Genomic DNA, 22,351 nt, shown 5'->3' on the forward strand with positions numbered 1-22,351 from the left:
ATTGACAGCCAAACATGCCCATGTAGTAACACTGCCTCCAGCATGTTTGACAGATGATGTGGTATGCTTTAGATCATGACCTGTTCCTTTCCTTCTCCATTCTCTTCTCATCATTCTGGTACAAGTTAATCTTGTTCCAGAACTGGGCAGGCTTTTTTAGATGTTTTCTGGCAAAGTCTACTCTGGCCTTTCTAAACCACTGTTACCATTGGTTTGCACCTTGTGGTAAGCCCTCTGTATTTACATTCATGAAGCCTAACGATGGCCTCCTTCATTTGCACCGACATCTCTTTGGACCGCATATAGAAAAGGGAAAAGGATAGGGTCGTTCTTTGTTTATTAACTTCCCAGCACGATATTTCAAAAATTAGTTAGCAATTTCCTGGGAAGACATCGCTTGCTGAGAGTATTGTAAACAATGAAGATGGAGCGCGCTCTGCTGGACAAACTATGTGATGACACCATGTCTAAATTAGCCCAAGCATGTAATTCTACATTATGTTCTGTAAAACAAAGTTTTCATATCGGCGCGTATCGGACAACATATACACAGATACCCAGATATCTGTGATTAGCCAATATCAGCTGATAAAATTGGCTGACTAATAAATTGGTCAAGCTCTATTATCAACACCTCCAACAACTAATACAAATACTAAAGACTGTGAGCTTTACCAAACTCTTCCTTACCACAGGCTGTTGTACTGTGTTGTATAAAGTTTCTTTTTCTCTGTGGAAGTATTGCTTAATTACTTCTAAGCCTGATATATAGATGTACAATTTGAGGTAGGTTCAGGGCAACTAAATAACACTCTTGCAATTACTTCAATCACTTTAACTAGACTTCCCATTTTTTCAGGTGTGACTGTCTTATTGCATGATTATACTATTAAAATCCATGCAACACAGATAATACCCCAGAGTATAACGTCAAACTCATTACAAATCTCTAACTGTGAGTGTCACTGTAAGTAACATGAATGAGACATGGTTATTTATACAAAAGAGTTTATTCTAAACTATAAAACAGTTACTTTACACTAATCACTTCTCTCCACATAAAACAAAAATGGAATAATTACAACACAGGATTCTTTTTTAAAACAAAGTAAATGCTGACAGTTACATTTCTCCCTTGTGGTTATTAGTTATGATGCAGCTGTTAAAACAGAAAGTACAGTAGATAGTAACTGAATTTCACTTTAGTTGCATTACATGCACCATCAGTCAGACCATAGGATTATCAACCTGCAATCAACACATTGTCCTGATTTTCACAGTTCTTTGAAAGGCTGTATGGTACATTCCATGTTTTCATATTTCACCAGCTCACAGAGTCACCTGATAATTTTCTGGATGAAATGTAGGTATAAACAGGTGGGTGATGACTGCATCAGTCTATGGACTCCTCTGGGTTTTTGAGGCTGACTGACCTGGTGTGACGGTGTGAAACAGCATATACTGTTTTGTCAGTGCAGACAGGATCATTTGTTTAATCAGTTATGATAAGCTCGTCACAACCCCAGTCCTCATAACTCCCATCAGGAAGGTACCTGCGGATGATGATGGGGATCTTTCTGCTCCTGTTGTAGTGGACAAACAAAAGTCACAGTAAGACAATGGGAAGTACAGGGAAGCTCAACGTCCCGCTCCTTAAATAATGACAAAAAGAAACTAAAGTTGGAGTAATGATCTACATTTATAAAGCATAATTTTTATTGTTTGAATTATTTGTTATCACTTACTTAAGCTCTTTCATAGCTATTTGCAAAGGATCTGTTTCTCCCTCCAGCTCCACCATGACTGGAGCGCACATCCTGTTGGAAACAAGTCAGCAGACAGACAGGTGTAGTAAATGCTAAATTATTGTCAATATGTAACTGGCAGAGTCTAACTAATAAAGCTGCTTCTAAACATCCAAACCACCCTGCAATACAACTAGAGCTGGGTATTGGTACTAATTACATTAATGGCACTGATAAGTGGCACTCAAACAAAACATGCACTTGATCCTTACGTAGCTCTTCCAAAAGACAAAAATTGCTGTCAGGATGTTATACAAATTATTGATTGGTTTGGAGAGAACTGTTCATTTGTTAATCTAACAGATAGGAACATAACTGTTTCCTATTCGCTACTTTTGTCAATCTTTGTCATAGTGTTAGTCATTTTTTTCCTTGCAGTTTAAGCTGGATGATACTGATGCACTCAAATATCACAATACTTTTTACCAAACCTTTAGGGATGATTATCTGTGGTTTTACAGGACATTAACACATGACGTTCTTGAGAAATGTGAAAATGATGAAGAGTGTTAACAATTCATTTCCCTCAGGTGCTGGTACTTCTACAATTTTCAAAAAGTAGTAGACCAAAATGCATGCAGATGAATGAGTCTCTGTATTCACACACAGCACTTCCACCTCCGTGACATATGGCCATAATACAGTGAAAAAGGGTGTTAAAGAGTGTGTAGAGAGGAAGGCAAAGGTCGGAGACCAGATCTGAACCTAGGATATTGTTGAGACACCAACCAAGACACATTATGTCAGGTTCACACATATGACAACACTCACGCTATCTGGAGGGCTCGCGTCCCCAGCACTCTGGCTCTCTCATATTTGGTCATGTATGGTGTTGTGATCCTCTTCTGATTGACCGGCTGGCCCTCTCCTGCTGGCAGTATCTGCACAGTCTCCTGGTCTTCCTGCTCACAAGAGCAAAGAACACAGGTTTGGACTCATTGAATATGGACCAAATTACATTAGCATAGAAAAGCGGTGGAAAAAGCTAGCAACAAACAAGATTAAATCCCAAGTGTTTCGTCAAGTTACACATTAGCTAAATGTCTGTTTTATCCAATAAGAAAAGCCAACCATCTAACAATTAAACGGCGAACTTACATCCTCCACGTTTTCCAGGTCATCTAATCCCTCGTCCTCCTCGCCATCATCAAAATCTCCATCATCGAAGCTACAAATTTAACAAAAAATGGTTATGACAATGACCGCAGACCCAGAATGACGTTAGAAAGGGCAGTTCTGCTAGCTAACTGGCTAAACGTTAATAAGCTATAACGTTAGCCCACTTTGTGTTGTCTAAAACGCAGCGTAACATAACATGCTAAATCTGTGTCGATACTTACTTGTCTTCGTTGTCGGACATTTTTTTATTTTGAAGCTCGTAAACGTACCCTGTGAATCGTTTCTACTAAAAATTTTCCAAGACTTTTTTGTTGTCAACATGAACCCACATGGACATTACGACTTTTTGACTTCCGGCGGCTCGGTGTGTTGGAAAATATTCCGGGTAGTTAAGAGGAACATTTGTGTTCCATTCTGCTTTTTTGGCAGGTTGATCAGAAGGTTGCTAAAATAATAAACTGGCATTCTTTTGTCTAATGGAGTAAAATAAAACTATTTTGCTGCGTTTCAGCTTTTATTTGTCAATTTCATATTGGTGTAGATTAGGTAGCCTCTTGGTCCACCCTCCTACAACCTTTTACTCATTTTGGTATAATTCAAATATTTGTGAACTTGTGACACACTTGCTGTTAAATGTGCTGATTTTCTATTTAAACCGTCAGGAATGTGTAGATATTTTTTTCTTCATATCCTTAAAATACCTAGGAAAGAATGCAGCTGTCAAATTTTCAAGTATATCCGATACACTCAATTCTATTTAGTTTATGTAGACTATATTTAGACTTCTGTGATGGCATTCTAACCAAAGACAAGCTTATCTGAAGTCTCAGTATAGAAAATTAATCAACTTTGACCCAGGATTAAATGTCTTTTCAGAAATTCTGCTGTATTGTTGTATTGACCAAACTGTATACAAGACAGAACTCCGTAGGCACACATCCACCTAAAGGGAGATTACAGCCAGGATAGTTATAGCATCACAAAGCTACACCACTTTTTTTTTTTTAGCTTTTCCAGGATTTCAGAGTTCTGATCTCCAGCGTTCATAATTTAAAACCATAACAGTAGAGCAAAAACAATGAAAATGAAAAATGGTAATGGAAATATATAATAATATAACATGTACACTGGTACAGTACTAGGAGAAGCATATTTTCTTGTTCATCCAACAACTCAAGAAAAGTTGGTTTACCTGACTATTCTGAGTGAAATTAAATGCACTTTTTTCCAAAATAGTTGATAACTAGCATCTCAAAAAACTGTTTGAAATAAAAGTTGGTTAATCATTAAATATACAGTTCTTCTTTGAAATGAAAAATTCCCAAATAAATATTTATTGCATACTTCAACTAATACAAGTATGTAATAAAATAAAGAAACATAAATATTCCTTGCATATAGCAGATAGGGCATGTAAAGAAACATGAAGAGAAAATGTACACCGATAACACTGAATCATTTGGACAGAGAAAATTATATTTCATCTTGTCTGTGCTACTTAGCCGAGCTTAATAAAGTCTCTCATATGAAGATCATCTTCTGTGGTAGAAGAAATATCAACATTTTTTTTCATCTAAAAGTAAATGAGTTTTTTGTCTATGAGAGTTTTGTATCTGTATAACATTTCTGCAGTCATGACAGTGCCTCAGCTCTTTTTGTCCATGGAGTCTTTGGTGCTCTCTGCTTTATGATTCAGCATCTTAAAAACTTTTTTAGGCTTGAACTTTCCTTTTGACTTCTTTAGCTCTTTTAGTCCCTCTTTCTGGAACTCTGAGGAGAAATAGCACAATTAAGTGCAGTAAAACATGGGTCATCATTTTGAAACACTGTTGTTAGCATGCATGTGTGTAGAGCGTTAATGTGTTAGAGAATATAAGGCAAAATGTTCTCAGCCTTCTACATAAGAGGATAGGAGAGTAAGACATGAACAGGAATAGACACAAAAACATGAAAGGGGAGGCATTTTGAACAAAAAAGTTATTTTCTAACCTTTGTTCTTCATTAAGACTTCCCAAAGCCTATCTTCTTCTCTTACCCTGATTAGAAAAACAAAGTTGAATTTCTATTTTACAACATAAAAATCCATGAATGTTAGGGCACCATGTATTGTAATTTCTCCTTTGCACCTCTGCCTGTCCTGATCCAAGCTGCTGATGATCTGGTTCCTCTGTTCGATGATGGTGACCAGCTCGTCCATCAGCTGCTGCTCTCGACCTCGATCCTCCTGACTCCAGTCGCTCTCTGAATGTGCAGATGACGGTGTGTAACAGTTAACAAAACAAACCAAAACAAAGCATTCCTTTGCACTGCATCACATTCATCAAAATCAAGAGACTGTACACAGTGAGGTTTCTTGTATATTTGTTATCCTAAAAAGGCGCTTTCAGGTCAGAAGGAAAAACTCACAGAACTGGACAATTTAAACCACTGCTGTGCTTGTTTTTTCTGCTGCAAATTGTTAATTTTCCATAAGCATGTTATATATACTGTGTATGTGTGAAGCCCTTTAACCACATCAGAAAATGCTGTGGCTAGGGGTTACACTAGAAATGCTGATCCTATTAATGATATTATTACATATGCCCCCTCTTCAAGGATTATAGGTCCCTCAATCATTCCAGAGTTTCCCCACATTAATGCCTCTGGCTATTTCGATAAATAATTGTTATTATTGTCAAGATATTTAAGCTGACAAAAGTGATGCACACAGAATCATACAGACCAGGTTTATTAAGGAGACATCGGAGCTCATACTCCACATCTGCCTGTCTCTCATCTAACTTCTGCTGCTTTGTCCTGGGAAAATGCGCAAAAAACAAAAATCATGAAACTTCCCTTTTTTTCAGGAATAAATACTTGTGGGAATTAAAAATAACAGCATATACAACACATTATCATAGCAAAATCCATGTCTACTTTACTTACAGATAAACTAGCTCTGTATCTTTGCGCACCAGAACATGTCTGTCATGGATAAGAGAGAACCACTCCATTAGCATGCGTTCCTCCTCTTTAGCTGAAATAAAAAAGGACAAGCCATGATAGCTGACACATAAACGTTCTTATTTCACTGTTAGTATTTGTTCACACTTTATCACAGTAAGATTGGTTTTGTGCCAGTAATGAATTTGGTGTACAATTCTTGCAGTCTCTCAGATTCCTTTCCAGTTCGACTCCTCTTCGTTCCAGTGTCTCCAGATGTTTATCCAGTTCTCCCATCTCTGTCTGCAGGTCTTCTGTAGAAACATGTTGGTCTGTCTGCACCTGTCAGCAACATACAAGACTAATTAACAGGAATACCTCACTCCAAAAATGCTATGCACAATTTCTGCAAAACCAGGTATGAATTTACACCTGAACAATTTACATGTAATCCTAATGACTGAAGCTTGCAATGACGGCTAAAATAATCAGTGTGAACAGAACTTCCATTAAGGCTGAAGATGATGGAGAAAAACCTAGAAGTTGTTCTGATTTTCGCTTATTGGGCAGCAATATGTCAATAGATACTTAGAACAATAAAAATATCAATTAGTATAAACATTTATTGAGTTATTATTATTGTTAGTTGCCTTTTGAGTTTTAAAGCCAGCCAATGTACCTTCCTCTTGATGAGTGGGAAACCATGTCCAGGGGCAGGGGCCCGTCTAGATGGGAGGGCCTGGAAAGTCTTTGATTTGGGCATTGCAGGTTTTCGATCACAAGGATTCTCTTTGCGGGCCGGCTAAAAATGGACAGAGAATTGAAACAGTAGGGATGTTTATATTGTATCATTGTCATGTTGAGTTAAAATCATAACAGGCACTGAGAATAAACCTCTGTAGCACTTGAAAACTGTTTAACCTGATATGTTTACATAGTATAATATTCCATAAAAAATACATCCTTTTCTACAAAGTTAAGTACCTTGTAGTCCGTTACTGTAGTTATACAAAGACCATGTTTATATTAGACTTCATTATTACCAATTAACCTTGAAATCTGGTCATACCTTATTTGGGCATGATGTGACATATTCATTTTCCCCTTTTATGCCAACAGGCACTAAGGAACTTTGAGAGTGGATGGATGTGATAACTGGCACAGAAAGACTCCTGGGTAAAAAGTGACTTTGTGCCTCATCTGAAGCAACATGTGGCCCTGCTTCTGCTTCAGTAACATCTGGTAGTGAGCCAGCTGTGCCTCCATTTTCATCCAAAACTGGTGATCTGATTTGACTTGTGTTTCCAGCTTTTTCACTGGAAGTCTCTGCTGTGTTAGTACCTGCACTCACTTCCTCTGGTGGGTCAGGTAGTACAGCTCCACCAGCTTCTTTGAAATCTGGTCTCTTTGGTAGAATGGGTTTATCCGGTGGTTTAACATTATTGTCATAAGATTTAATGGCAGTATTTTCAGCATCACCTGAACAAACAGCAACCTCCAGGTCCCCTAATTTATTCGTCAGGTTGCCATCATTGTCTGAATGACTAGCTTCCACTGAGGACTTAGTTTGGTCTGTAGACCCAGGTTTTTCAGCCTCCTCCTGAGTGTCCTCATCCACATCCTCTCCAAATGGATTGGGAGGAGGCACTTTGGGTCTGTACCAGGACCCCCGCAGGTTAGAGACAGATTTGGATCGAGGAGTGGGTACTGGGGCTGGAGCGGGAGGCAGTTGTGTCCAGGGTCCGGGATGGACAATGGCCATCCACGGATGGTTGGTTTTCACTTTAGGGCTACCAGTGGTTGGGCTGGTGCTAAAAGGGAACAGACAAAAGACAGTTTAAGGGGTGACTCGATAAGTGAGGAAGGACTTCTGAGGAAATCAGTAATTATTTCCTATTATCATTATATGGTAAATCAGACTATTTTTTAAAGTTCCTTTTATGTGATGTTTAAAGTTTTGCCGACATTTAGATTTTACGCTGTTTGTTATATTTTGATTTATTTTTAAACTTTTTTCTTATTTGTAGTCTCTTTATTAAGACACCATGGAAATTTTGCATATATATTAAAACGTAAAATAAGTATAAAAAAAGAGATGTTTGATGATGTATGATGTGGCTAAAAGTGGAATACAGAAGAGTGTTGGACGTTTGTGCCAAAGGCAACCAAAAAACACTTACATGTGAGATGAATTGAGAGGATTTTTACTTTGGCTGGATGAATAGCCTGCACAGACAGAGAGAGAAAACCAAAAATATCTTCACTCATTTTTTTGCACTCTATTGTAAAAAAGAAGAGATGAACATGGGCAAACAAAAACTACAGTAAAATAACATAGTGCCGGTTTACCTGCAGCAGGGGAGCTGCTTGTTGTCCGGGAAGTTTTGGTCCTGGGTGCAGGAACAGGGACCACAGAAGTATATAACATACGCCTGGGCGCTGGAACGGGCCAACTGATTCCCTCTGTCACTTGTACACACAGTGAAGAGAGCTCTGATGGCTGTTGAGTCTTTGTTGCTTCCTGCTGTATCTTACCGTCTGCCAGAATGGATGCAGGTCCAGCTTTTCCAGCCCCTTCGACCATACTGTCTTTAACACTGGGTAGGGGAGGATAAGGAGGTGCTGGCTTCTTAACCATGCTCTTCAGTCCAACAGTTGAGTCTCTGTTTTCTCTGCTTTTCACCTCCCTGCTCTTTTCCTGCCTTCCTTTCCCCTCCGCCTCTGGTGTTTTACAAACCGGTCTGTCCAGAGACTCTGTTTTCATAGTGTAATGAGGCACACTGGTGATAGCCAATCCACCGAGAGAAAAATAACCTGCCTGAAACTTACATTTGAGACGATTCTCAGTAGATCCAAATTTCTGGTTGAGGTCAACATGAATACTTTTATTGTCTGTTATATGGTGAGTGCAGATCAAGGAACCAGCATCACTTCCCTGTGTGTAAGACTCTGCTAAAAGAGTGCTGTTGCACACTTTGCACCTGAAAAACAAAAAGAAAATCCGTTGCTGTGAAAACATCTTTAACACATACAACAGAAAAAATGCCTAAAATAATCCCATAACTGACCTGCACTGATGACTAAATAACTCACAAAAATTATAATGCATAACAACTGAAGAAAATTCAATCATTTCACAATTTAAAACAAAACAAAGAAGTTATTTTCTCTAGCTTTGTGGCAGAGTGCAGATAGATTCCCTCAGATATAATCATATGTGAGCAGGGAGGTCAAATATGATCACAAGTGATCACCTGAAACACATGAAAAACCAGTCTTATGTGTGAACTGCAGTCTGTCTCAACCAGGTCTAGACAGTCTGGATATATCTGGATCCTAACACTAATAGCAGAAAAATAGGCTTCTGTTGTGAACTGTGCCATTACCTGAAACAGCTGCGATGGTAGAATTTTCCGTCAATCAAATGTCTCTGTATAAGGTGGACAGGTTTGAAACACAAATTACACACTGCTCGTGGCCTTGTGTTGGTTAAATGATCTTGACCGGTTTCCAGATCAGTTGAGCTCTGGAAAGAGAAAAGAAACTTGCAGCTATAATTGTTAATCTAGCATCTGAGATGACAATGAGCATGTGAAACCAGGCGTGCTCACATAGGGAGGATATGTGCGTTAAAATGACCTGTGCGATTACCTTCAGGGGTTTCAGACCAACAGGAGTTTTACTCTTTGTGAGATTGTTTAAGACAGTGATGTATGATGACCTAAAACTGGCAGGACCTGCTGCAAAGTCAAGAAAAGACATGCAAATGGAGCGGTTTGGCAAACGAGAACTTCAGATGAAAATGTGCTGTCTTGATTTGAGTAGAGAAGGGGTATATGTAAAGAGCCCAGAACATCACAGACACAATCCTAAAAACCTGTTAGTGACCTTCAATAATCATGTGCCTTGATAAATTGCCTTTGAGCCAGACAATAAACCTCTGCTTGCTGACCTGCTGCAAGTGACTGCAAAATAAAAATAAATAAATAAATAAATAAAAGCGTCTGATAAAGGGCTATAGAACACCACACACCATAAGACTTCCTGTTGAAGTAGTAGTAGTACTGTGAAAGGTAGGTGATTACGCTCAAACAATCAGGCACCTTGCAGAACACAATTTCCTTTGGGTCCAGCAATGCAGGGATGCCCAGCTTTGTTTCTGCAACCTCAAATGCCTACAGATCAGGAAAAACAAACAGAGAATGAGGGTAGACAACTTTAAAAATACTTTATAGTCTTTTTTGTTTGTAATAGTAAATAGATACCAAACACAGAGCTGGAAGAATCATGCTTGCATTGTGGCTTGTGTGCAAAATAGAGGGAAATGACTCACCAGTTTGTTATTTAGATAAATATTATCTTTCGAGAGGGAGCTAAAATCTCTGTAGTAACATGAGGAAAATTGAGAGATTGATTAAATGAGGATGAAATGACAAAATTGCAAACAAACAAAACAGTTACCTATTGATGTGTGATGATTAACCAGAGACTCCACAGACGTAAAGCAAAATGCAGTTCAAGACCAAAGATTGCCATTAGATGAGATGATTCTAGTTCAACCTTTGTTTTTTAAAAGGTAAAAAAAAAAAAAAAAAAAACAGCTAATCCAATTTAAATGGGACTAGAAAAGGTTGAGGAGAGAGACAGAGAGAGATTAAGCAAAGGAGATCAGAATAATCCGACACAGTGTACAGGTCCTGCCCCAGATTAAACAGCACGTTAGTCACTCTGAAACAGACGCAGTCAAGAAGACAATTAAATCTCAGGCCAGCACCCCAAAAACAGACAAGGGTAAACCATGTGTTTACATTGTTAGAAATGTCGAAATCATGAAACGCAACTGCAGATTAGGCTACTAAGGAAATAATGCACCTCACTCTCCTTTGTCCATCTGGCAGCTCTATGAAACTACTGGTCTACTTACATCAAGTCAGGTCGGTGTTTATGGATGATGGCACAAAATGCAAGTCCATCTCTGAATGAGGTTGACATGTTCTTTATTTCCACATTGGGGTAATTGGCGCAAGTGACGCGGCACCATTCTCGTAAGGCCTTCGGTGATGCCATCTCTTGTGTGAGATTAGACATGTGGGCTGGCTGAACATGGCACTTTATAAATTAGAGGAGATCGAATAAAGATCGGCAGGTTCGTCTTTGCGGAGAAAACAGGAAACAAGCACCTACTACCCTTGCAATACTTTTTTTTTTTTTTTTTGCAGAAAACCTGCAGTCAAACTTGTGCATCGATTCGGTGAATCTGCAGGCAGGAAGTTGCGTTTCCCACCGTTATGTTGATTTGTCAGTTAAAAACGAAGGTATCCACGCAAGTACGGCGGTTTTATAATGTTTCCAGCCACAACTATAGTCTCAAACGGCTCCCCCCAATCACGGCATCGCAATATCAATTTTCATCCGCAAACGAGCCTCTGAATGTGCTGTCGTCCAAATAAACAAGGGCTGTAAATTTTAATCACATCCCGTCACTTTCAGTAGTGCTCCTTGTTTTGCTCTACACTTAGTGAGATACACAATTGCTGCCGCTGGAGGGAGACACATGGCTGCTACTACTCTATAATTAGGATGGGGAGGTTTCTGGTTACAAGCAGACTTGGCAGACTTTCTCTCTCTACTGCGTGACAGATAAACATATAATCTAATCTCAGATGCATTACAGCTTCATTGAAAGAGGACATTTGCTCATTTCAGTCCTTCCTTGCAGTCCATTTTTGATCAATGAACAGATCACCTGATGTTAAAAAAAAGAAAAAAGTATTTATTTATTTATTTGTTAACATATATATATATATATATATTTATTTGTTGTTAGTATATTCGTTTTTTTGACAACACTATTTTGTACTGTTTGGATAACACATCCATTAGTCATTTCAGGAAGATTTTGTTCGTCATCAATAAAATAAGCCATTTTAAAAAGCACTTCCGGTCAAGCAAGTTGAATAAAACATTCATTGGCAAACCATAGCAGCTTCGACATTTCGTGTCAGGTAAAATAAAAACTTGACATGCTTGGGGTTAAAACTAATGTAAGAATACTTTGCCTGTAATTTATTTATTTTTGTTGGTGGCCACACCAACCAAATGACCTACTTTAATTTTGAAGGACTTTCTTCTTGAGTTATGGTTCTGTCTTCGCACTAGACGCTCTATGCCAGTAATTAATCTGCTAGAATAGTTATTCCAATCCAAATTTACATTTTATAATCTCATTTTTGGCTAAAATGCAGTATTTGATTATGTTTTCACTGACACTGTCGATGTGGATTTTGCCTATGAAACTCACAAAATAATTAGGGACAAACATTATGGCAGCTGTAGTGAAGCAGTTCATTTAAAAGATGTAATCTTTGTTATCGTTATCATTTTTTAAACCAGCGAGTGTTGTTAACTTTAATTAACGTATACATTTAAGAATGCTTCAGATATATAACCGAGGCAGAATTGTGGTATCATACAAATATATTTAGAAACCATTATGCTTTTAATTTGTAAATGTGCCTTCTAGCCACTCGAGTTCTGCCTGTGCGTGCCCGTGAGTCCCTCGCGAGACCAACGCACCAAATAAATCTCGCAGTGATGGCTGCGCCGCCCGATGCAGAGAGTTTGGAGTCTCGTATCAGTGAGTATTTTAAACTTATTTTACCGAGCCAATGTTGTCTGGAGACCCGGACATTACCAAATTATCACCAGTGATTTGTTTTTAATGAAATGACAGCTCATCAAATCAGCGCGTGTCCCAGCAGAGGGGACTCGGACCCTGCCGTCACATCCAGGATGCTAACATAGCTCCGGAGCTGCTGTACCTGGCAGCTGTCAACACACAACAGTCAGGCGCGGCTTTAGCTTCGCGGCTTGATAGCTTAAACAAGCAGTGGACGACCAGATCACGGGGGCCTAATTTTTAGTCCCAGAGCGTAAATTGTAATTTCGCAAAGCCATGGCCTCGTAAGAAAGTTTGAGACGAGACGGTGACACAGTGCGACTACCGAAAGCAGGCTAGCTAACGTTACACTCAGTTGGCACCTGCCCTGTGTATTTCTCTGCACGGTGACATGCTGGGGTTATGTGGCACGGACGTAATGAATTTTGAATCATGGAGTCACTCAGGAAGCCTGTATGCCTTTGTTGACTTTCTTCCCTGTTTAGTTCAAGTTTTGCATGTAAAAAAACCTAGACATCTTTGACTCCGCATTCCTATCTATAATAGAAACATACTTGGGGAATGAATATTGAAGCTATCATTCATTTTTAGTCTAAAACAGTGAATTACTACATGCACTCAGTTGCTAATGTGTTAGTTACACCCATCTAAAATTACTAAACAGAAAATCTGACAAGTAGAAAATATTATATAACACTTGTACAATAAATCCTACTTTCATGAAGCTCCTCTTTACTTTATGGTCATTTTGGAGGCTGTAGTTTGTGGTTTTGTTGAATTGTTCCATATTGTACTCAGAGGTGTTTCTATTATTTTTTTCTACCTTCGCAGATTTCAAAAGACTAAATTAGTTTTTGATAGGTGTACCTAATAAAATTGGATCCTGAGTTTAGAAACGGTAACTGAATAGGTAGAGAGATTCACATTTCACTCAGTGGATGAAGATAAATCAATATCGAAAGATAAATACGTTTACTGTGAATGCAATTTTAACACTTGGAAAATATGTTATTTAATATTGCAGCATTACTGTTACCAAAATCTAGACACAGGTTTTCTAATATCAGCATAACTATATTGATATAATGCAGTAAGTTTTGAAGTAACATCTATCATTTCTGTTGTCTGACATCCCATGCGCTAACATTTCAGACAGAGCCACAAACCCACTCAACAGAGACACAGACTGGAGCAGCATCCATGCCTTCTGTGACCAGCTCAACAGTGATTTAGAGGGGTAAGAGGAGGCCCCAGGGCCAGGAAATAGTTTGTGCTTCATTCCTTAATTATGGTCGGGTTGTTGCTGATTCAAGTTTAAGGCCTCTGATTTGGGCTGTTTCTTCTGCTGAATTTAAAATAATTGTATTCAGTGCACTACCTGCATGTTATAACTTAAGACATGTAGTGCTTAATGCAAATCCTGTATATCTCTGAACACAAGGCCTGAGAAGAAAAAAAAAAAGCCACCACAAAAGCCACAATTTCCTTTTGAGGTGTGGAAAAATTACAATTCAAGTTGTCTGTTTGGGAAGTGAAACAATCCTGACATTTTTCAGCAGTTATTGTCCATTATTTTAGAAATCACTCCAGGGTTAAACTAACTTAATTGTTGTCAGTGTTTACTTAACATGAAAACACTGAAAAAAAAAATTTAAATCTCAAAATATGATAAGTGATTTAAAAAAAATAAATAAATAAATAAAATAAAATAATAATAAACGTCTTGCTCAGCACTACCTGCAACACACTTTCTGTCCACTGCTGGACATTAAGTATTATTTGCGACTTGTGTTACAGACCTCAGCTGGCCACCAGGCTCCTGGCCCACAAGATCCAGTCTCCACAGGAGTGGGAGGCCATGCAGGCCCTGCTGGTGAGTTCAGATCTGAACCAGAATTAGCTGCATCAGGAATAATGTTCATGGTGTTTAGTGCAAAGTTTTAGCTTCCCATGATTTTTTTCTACTCTAAGAATAAGATTGTACAGAGTTATATTTAATATAAGTTTTGGAATGAAAATAGTTAAATAAAAAAAATAAAAAAAAATAAAAATGTTTTACTGCTACAAGATTATAACTTTTTTGGCAGATTTTATCGAAAAATTTTCTATGCGCTCCGCAAAATCCATATTCATCAAACCTTATATCAGCAGTATGTAGGAGAGTACGTTAGAATTTCAAATGAGTCAGTGTTTCTGATAGTATTCTTAGGTATATATAGTATTGTAGCAGAGAAACAGTCCTCTAAACCTAAATTCACATAGACTGGTTGTCTATACATGTATTGAATAGTCCGAAGTGGCATACCTGTTAGATAAGAGTTGCTTTTTTCAGACTTTTATTTTGATATATATTTTTGCATTGTGTTTCATCACAAGGTTCTGGAGACGTGTATGAAAAATTGTGGGAAAAGGTTTCATAGTGAAGTGGGCAAGTTCCGTTTTCTTAATGAACTCATCAAGGTAGTTTCTCCAAAGGTAAGACTTTCAGATTGTTTGTCTTTGTTTTTGTATATTTTCTGATAGTGTTTTTGTAAATGGCTGTGTGTTTATTTGTAAATCACTGTTGTTGTCCTTAATCCCCCCCTCAGTACCTGGGCTCACGATCACCAGAGCCAGTAAAAAAGAAGGTTTTGGAGTTGATCTATAGCTGGACTTTGGGGTTACCTGATGAGGCCAAGATCTCAGATGCCTATCAGATGCTGAAAAAACAAGGTGAGAGGCTATCTGCCTTCAGATGAATAGCAGTTGTAACTTCTAAAGTTGTTATAAGTCCCTAACGGTGCAACCCAGGTTCATTTTTGAGATTAACTTAGATAATATTCTTTACATAGTAATAAAGCCATAGCAATAACTACAGTGATAAGGCAATGCTGACAATCCTTTAATTCTTTGTCTTGTTCATACTGTGTTTACAAACACAGGTATTATTAAACAAGACCCAGAGCTACCACCTGACAAACTACTGAACCTTCCTCCACCCAGACCCAAGAATGCCATTTTTGAGGATGAGGAGAAGTCAAAAGTAAGTATTTAAAAAATGTTGCAAAGCATATATTCATGTAACTGTAATATTTATATGAAAATATCCTTTGCAGCATGAGAAAAAATGTTACCTGAGCCAGTTTTTTCCCACTATGCATTTTGTCTTTTGGTTATGATTGTGGTCGTCTCTCCTTCGGGATTTATAAAGTCTGTCCATTTATATTTCACCATGTGAACTATTACTGTCTGCTTTGTTAGATGCTGTCTCGCCTGTTGAATAGCTCACACCCTGAGGACTTGAAAGCTGCCAACAAACTCATTAAGGAAATGGTCCAAGAGGTAAACCTCTTTCCTACTCCTTTTTTATAAATTGCACTACACCACCACTTTTTAGTGCCGTAGATATACTGTTGTGTATGTGATTTTTATGAAAAGGAGTAAATTTTCAGAGTGCTGCAATCATGGCAGGAACATTAATTGAATGAGGAAATGGGTCGGCTGCCTTGTCGGGTCTTGTGTGTCGCTGGCAGTGATTAGGCAGAATTTCAGAGTAAATTTGTCCTGATTTAAGGGTTAATAGGAACTGCTCTTTGCTTTTATCCTTGGGCTTTTCTAATGGCCTCTCGCTGTACTTCTGCATTCATGCCTTTGGCTATGTTTTTGTCTTTCTGTCTTGTATTTTTGCAGTTTGGTTCATTTATGATGATTTCAAATGTACAGGTGTTTGTGGTCACATCCTGCTATGTATGCCATTCGTGAATTTGTCTCTCACTGGTTTAGGATCAGAGGCGCGCAGAGAAGGTTTCGAAGCGGGTGAACGCCATTCAGGAGGTCAACGAGAGTGTTACTTTGCTGACTCAGCTTCTGCAAGACTATGACAACACTGCTAGTAATCAGAGCAACGCTGAACTCATACAGGTGATCTGAAAGACAGACACTTTTAATCAGAAGGAGATTCAGAAATTTAAGTCATGTATACACAACTGTAGCCTGAGCTGTAAATCAGCAACTTGATTGCAAGCATTTAACTTGGTGTATGTGCTGTGTGGTAAGGACCTGTACCAGCGTTGTGAGAAAATGAGACCTACGCTTTTCCGACTGGCAAGTGATACTGAGGACAATGACGAGGCTCTGGGTGAGCATTACTTTCATTCATCTGTCATATATCATACAAATGGGGAGACAATGGATGACCTTTCCTTGTTTATTGGCTGCAGAAATCTTTTTAGTCTTCATCAGGCAGAGAAAAAGACAATAATCAACATTATTCAGGCCTCTGTGTTCTTTTGAGGTTATGCCTGTTAAGAGCAACAGAGGCATGCCCAAAATATAAATATAGGTGACATAGTATCTAATAATGGAAAGCTGTTGCCAATCAGTGTTAAATCATTGCTGCCTCACAGCATACTGTTATTTACATACAAGTAACATCTTTGCCCTGCAGAAATCTTTCATATCCAGTACTGCTATTCTTTAATTTTCTTTATCTTTGTGAGGAAATTGTTTCACATTTCTGGAGCCATTTGCAGTACACTGTAAAATATTGAAAAATTCATGGACATAAATGCAGATAATCTACCAGACTTCATAATTATAGTCGTCTTATTGGAGAATGTTTGCATTTATTTCTTCCCTGAAGTCCACAGAGCTGCTAAGATTCACTGTCTTTCTGGAGTATCCCTTTCTAAATAAGCCACACCGGTTTCCACAAATTTTTTGTATTTTTGCATTCTGATCCACCAGTTTATGAATGGTCTTTCTAACAGACATTCATTCTGACTGGATATCAACACTATAAAAACAATAGGGAGCATTTTCTCATGTTTTTGCCAGCGGAGATCTTGCAGGCCAACGACAGTCTGACTCACGTCATCAACCTCTACAAACAGCAGGTGAAGGGGGAGATAGTAAACGGCAACAACACATTAAACACACAGAAACAAACAGGTGGGTGAAGCACTGAGCACACAAAAACATGGAAAATGCTTAATGTATTGGTTTAAGAATAAGCAGTCTACAAAAAGGTTTAATGCAAAAATGTTTATTGATTTGGTAGTTCTTTATTTTAAGCATTTCAGTGTTGAAGTGAACTGGCTTGAATCCATTTCTCACAGGAGGGACAGCACTGCTTGATCTGTCAGGATTGGACACATCACCCCAGTCGCCTCCATCCTTCCCAGAATTTCCCACTCCGACAGACAGCCTCAATGCCCCCTCACAGGAGATGGGGATAAGTCTCCTTGACGATGAGCTAATGTCACTTGGTAACAGCATGTCAGACTGCACACATCTTTTTTTTTTTTTTTTTTTGGCCTGTTAGTTCAAATGCTGTTTAATTTAACTAACTTAATTTTCCTTAAAATTACCTACCGTGGAATATTACAAAAACTCCAGGTTTAAATTGAAGAAAAACATTTCTGGAAATGCTCTGAAAGTGTGATATTGTATTCCTAAATTGTGCTTGCCACTCATTGTGCATCCCACAGGTTTAAGTGAAGGAACACATAACTCCAACCCTCCCTCACAGCCTGAGGACTCCACAGCCTGGGACTCCTTTCAGGTTAGCAGAAGGAAAATTCAATTAACGCTGTAACTGTGATGGGCCAGTGACAGTTTGTATGAGTTACATTAACATCATTTGTCAAAAACACATAACTCCTTTTCTAAATTCATGTTAATGAGCATAATTGCGTGTACCACGGCTCCAGTATAATCGAGACATCTTTACCACTATTTTTCTCATGCACTCACGTTGTACTTCCAGTCCTCTGACAGCATAGATGCAGACATCCCCGCAGCACCCAGTCTCCTCCTGAGTCCAGTCCCACCCTCCCACTCTCAGCCCTTTTCATCTGGCTCTACCCCAGGGAACACAGCCCTGGACGAACTAGACCTGCTGGGGAAGACACTCCTCCAGCAGTCCCTGCCTCCAGAGGGCCTGCAGGTTAAATGGTATTTAAAGTTTTTATTTAATATGCTTGTCTGCTTGGTTTGCTCTGTTTAATAGTATGACAGTTAGTCCATTTAGAGTAATGGAGGTATGGTGGCTAGGACAAGAAAGATAATTCTCACATTCAGTTCCCCCCCCCTTTTAAAAGCTGCTAAAGAGCCTCTTAATGCCATTTTCCAAATAAGGGAGGGAGGCAATGAAAAAACAAAGTCTGAAGTTGGTAAAAGAGTGGTTTTGAAATACCACTGCCATACCTTTTAAGCTGAACTACTCAAAATATTTACAGTATCTCCTTAAGCATTATTACTTATACATATTGAAATTTGGCTTCAGCTCTTTTCACTTTGCACTGTAAAGGTAAAATTGAGCATCCTGTGAAAACGGAACAAGCACAAAGAGATGAGTTCTGAATTTTTCTGCTTTTAGGGACAAGCAACAGTCTAAACCAACTCTGAGAGATCTCCAGAGCAAGTCGGGGGCCAACATTGCCCCAAATCCCATCCCAGCCTTTGCCTCTGAACATCCTGCACCTCTTAACTCTCAGCCCAGCCTTGGAGCTACATTGCTGGATATGTCCCCAACTCACAAAGAGACTCCTTCTGCTCAAATCACTCTGACTGATGTTTTTGTACCGCTAGAATCCATTAAGCCCAGTAAGTAAACTAAGATCATTTGATATTTTTATGCTTCTGCCCACCTGGAGTGCATTTGTACAGATTTATCAAATGCTCTTCTCCTCTCCCTCTCCATCTTTCTTTTTACAGGCAGTCTCTTACCTGTGACTGTGTTTGATGGACACAGTCTACGCGTTCTCTTTCACTTTGCTCGCGACTCGCCTCCATCTCGTCCTGATGTGCTGGTGGTGATCATTTCCATGCTGTCCTCTGCCCCTGTCCCTGTCACCAACATAAACTTCGAGACTACAGCTCCAAAGGTCAGCAGTGAGAAAGCTGAAGGCCTTTGTCTCCCATTGGATACAGTATATTAGATCACTTATGTCGCCAGCTGATTTTGTTAAGAACTTTAGATATAGGCAAGGTTCATCTTGTAAATAAATTATTAAACCACCGCAACTGATGTACTGTCTCAGAAAGAATGTTTTTTGTTTTCATTTAATTGTAGTCTATGGCAGTGAAGCTGCAGCCCCCATCAGGAACGGAGCTCCCAGCTTTCAACCCCATCCTTCCTCCTGCTGCTGTCACACAGATCCTGCTGCTGGCAAACCCAAACAAGGTAGGCCAATACTTTTAACTATCTAGACACAGGGGGTCTCCTTTAAAAGACACCTTGAAGCTGCCATTTATGTCTAAAATTTATGAAAATCACACTCCAGACTTAAATTGCTCAAACAGGACAGTCCACAAAGTCTTATTTTGGTTTTGTCAAGTGTCCGTTTAAATGTTTACTTTCACAGCTATATAAGAACTTTCATAGCAGTTTTCATAAGTTATCCCTGTTGCATCTCTCAAATTATTCTAATTTATGACAGCGAGATTAGTACAGAGGTTGCCCATCCAGCCAAGGGTCTCTAGAAGTTTAACCATCTACCTGTCCACCTCTCCTGTCCTGTGTGTGTGTGTGTGTGTGTGTGTGTGTGTGTGTGTGTGTGTGTGTGTGTGTGTGTGTGTGTGTGTGTGTGTGTGTGTGTGCACTTTAGGAGAAAGTGCAGCTTGAATACAGATTAACCTTCACCATGGGAGAGCAGGAGCACAGTGAGGGTGGCAGTCTAGAACAGTTTCCTACTCCGGAGATGTGGGGGAACCTATAGCGTTTAAAAAGAACCACAACCAGACAGACTCTCTGCTTTTCAGACTCAGCCTCCTTCTAAATGAACTCCAATTCAACACTCTGCATAAGCCCGTTTTCCTTTGTGATCATTGTACTTTCTTTGATTGGTATTGATTGTTTTCCTTGGATTACGTTCATGCTCAGTCAGTGTAATGTGTGTATGCTTCGCTCTAAATGAGTCATGTATGTCTAGATCTAGTCTGCTTTATGTGGCTGCTTTAAAACAAACCTGCAACTGCTTCCCCAAAGTTGTTGCAGTCTTGTCATCTTTTTAACAAAGAGAAGGAAGAAAATACCACAAATGTGTGGATATTTGCTCATTTGGTGTGCTTGATTTTTTTTTTTTTTTTTTTCCTTCTTCTTCTTCTCTCTCTTCCCCCTTAAATCAGCTAGGGCACAAAGTCAGGTTAAATCCATTATCAGTTACATTTACCTTCACCTATGCATGCTCTGCCAACATGGGACACATTGCTTGCACAATCCAGCACACCAGGAAGGAAAGAACATAAGATTTATATAGGCACAGCTCATCTTAGCTTTCAAAACAAAGCTATACGTAATCAACTTTTTGTGGTGTCTGTTTACTTTGTGATGATTAACATCACGTATTTCTTTTGCAGTGACTGAGTCCACTTTTTGATTTGCACAAAGATCTTTTTGACAGTACTGTTTCCATCTTTTACTCATCTTGTGTAAAGAACAAATTACTGTAACATCAGAGTTGTGTATTATCTGCCATATGTGCCTATTTTGCAGTTCTAAATTTATTTAAATTTTAGTGCATTTGGATGGATTTTTTTTTTCTCATCTGTTACATGTCAGTCATATTAGCTCTGCAGTTTGTGTGAGATACATATCAGTTACATAATAACCTTAAATTCTTAATATTTTCAAAGCCTTTTCAGTAGGATAAGTTAAATTTTGACAAATCTTTACCTTTTGCTTGTGATTTAAGTAAATATTTTAGCATTTATTGGGTAAAACTGAATATCAAAAACTTGAGCATATGCAAACTGAGCTGCACAAATGTGCGCTCTTGAGCACAGTGTCTGTCTAGAACATGTCCAACTTCTTTTTACAGTCTGCAATGCATGTCAGCCACCCTGAACACTTCCTCCTCCCCACAGGCTCTCAATCAAATTCCACATGCACTAATCTCCAATATGACTGCTTTGTAAATACCAATGATGGCAGTTCTGTTGTGTACATTTGACTTGTGCAATGTGCAAGAGCATAACACTGGTAAAATATTCCAAATGGTTAATAAAGTTGTTTTTTTTTTTTCTTGGTGACCTGAACGCATTTTATTTGTGTTGTAGGCAACAGTTTCCACTCTTGCCACATGAAAACTCCACAATACAACACGTACAGCTACTATCCATCGCCACAATTTCAGTGTCAAGGATTTAAAGAACACACACTGATACATTGAAGAGCTTTATTAAACATGAAAAACAAACTGTAAAAAGGGACTTACTATTTTCACTGCAGCAAAGACTTGACCACACTGGTGATTAACTGAATACAGTAACCTATGGCAGGTCTCAGGATTTTGTTAGTACAGACACTTACAAAATGTGAAAGAAAACTCATTTACATGCATGTGACTTAAGCTGGTGCCATGGCTACACAAAGCCCCTGCAGAGTTGCCTCTATTAGGCCTAAATTAATATATGTCAGGAAATCATCACAATAAAGTTTAAAGAAACTGTTCAAAAGAAGGAAAAAAAATCCCCTTATGTTTAAAAAAAAAAAAAAAAAATTTTAACCCCTTTGCTCAAGATACATCAGGATCCCCATGTTTTCTTCGGTAATTCAAACTGATCTTGTGGTTTACAAATTTTAAAATCCAAAAATAAAGATACTGAAACTAGAACAGAAACAAGCTTATATACAAGAATTAACTTCAGCACCTACCTTCAATAAACCTAAAGGAAAAATCAAATACTCTATAAATGCTCTGTAGCAGCTCACATAAAGAGGATAACATTACAAAAAAAAGAAAACATGTTTGTATAAAAGATTTTTTTCCCAAGACAACTGTGACAAACTTAGATATGTGACAGACCAGCTTCTGTCAAACTAAACAACTAATGCTAACTAACT

General features: G+C 38.6%; 3 protein-coding genes across 6 annotated transcripts; 1 reads left to right on the plus strand and 2 right to left on the minus strand.

Moving 5' to 3' along the window:
* Positions 1-991: 991 nt before the first annotated feature.
* polr2f (RNA polymerase II, I and III subunit F) lies at positions 992-3,323 on the minus strand. The gene is made up of 5 exons (XM_040118328.1): positions 3,146-3,323; positions 2,904-2,973; positions 2,577-2,707; positions 1,746-1,817; positions 992-1,583 (listed from the first exon to the last, which is right to left on the minus strand). Exons 1-5 carry the CDS (start codon positions 3,163-3,165, stop codon positions 1,493-1,495), a joined length of 384 nt encoding a protein of 127 aa, XP_039974262.1. The 5' UTR covers positions 3,166-3,323; the 3' UTR covers positions 992-1,492.
* Positions 3,324-4,242: 919 nt separating this feature from the next.
* LOC120784369 (MICAL-like protein 1) lies at positions 4,243-11,398 on the minus strand. Of its 3 annotated transcripts, none has more exons than XM_040118148.1 (15): positions 10,771-11,398; positions 10,180-10,228; positions 9,880-10,021; positions 9,498-9,586; positions 9,233-9,372; positions 8,196-8,827; positions 8,027-8,072; positions 7,198-7,657; positions 6,526-6,648; positions 6,062-6,188; positions 5,850-5,940; positions 5,647-5,720; positions 5,051-5,165; positions 4,914-4,960; positions 4,243-4,694 (listed from the first exon to the last, which is right to left on the minus strand). In XM_040118148.1, the coding sequence occupies exons 1-15, from the start codon at positions 10,932-10,934 to the stop codon at positions 4,570-4,572; spliced, it is 2,424 nt and encodes an 807-aa protein (XP_039974082.1). In that variant the 5' UTR covers positions 10,935-11,398; the 3' UTR covers positions 4,243-4,569. The 3 variants fall into 3 exon arrangements, with proteins under 3 accessions (XP_039974082.1, XP_039974072.1, XP_039974063.1); XM_040118138.1 differs by having other exon boundaries at positions 6,916-7,657; positions 9,498-9,583; positions 10,771-11,397; XM_040118129.1 differs by having other exon boundaries at positions 6,916-7,657; positions 10,771-11,397.
* Positions 11,399-11,792: 394 nt separating this feature from the next.
* LOC120784384 (ADP-ribosylation factor-binding protein GGA1-like) lies at positions 11,793-21,542 on the plus strand. Of its 2 annotated transcripts, none has more exons than XM_040118162.1 (18): positions 11,793-11,851; positions 12,370-12,483; positions 13,678-13,762; positions 14,323-14,398; positions 14,902-15,000; positions 15,114-15,237; positions 15,447-15,547; positions 15,766-15,846; positions 16,288-16,425; positions 16,561-16,642; positions 17,341-17,454; positions 17,622-17,771; positions 17,994-18,067; positions 18,272-18,459; positions 18,884-19,110; positions 19,222-19,391; positions 19,580-19,690; positions 20,115-21,542. In XM_040118162.1, the coding sequence occupies exons 2-18, from the start codon at positions 12,441-12,443 to the stop codon at positions 20,223-20,225; spliced, it is 1,974 nt and encodes a 657-aa protein (XP_039974096.1). In that variant the 5' UTR covers positions 11,793-11,851; positions 12,370-12,440; the 3' UTR covers positions 20,226-21,542. The 2 variants fall into 2 exon arrangements, with proteins under 2 accessions (XP_039974096.1, XP_039974104.1); XM_040118170.1 differs by having other exon boundaries at positions 11,822-11,890.
* The last annotated feature ends 809 nt before the right edge of the window (positions 21,543-22,351 follow it).

Source organism: Xiphias gladius, chromosome 3 (assembly GCF_016859285.1).
Source record: "Xiphias gladius isolate SHS-SW01 ecotype Sanya breed wild chromosome 3, ASM1685928v1, whole genome shotgun sequence".
NCBI classification, from domain to species: Eukaryota; Metazoa; Chordata; class Actinopteri; order Istiophoriformes; family Xiphiidae; genus Xiphias; species Xiphias gladius.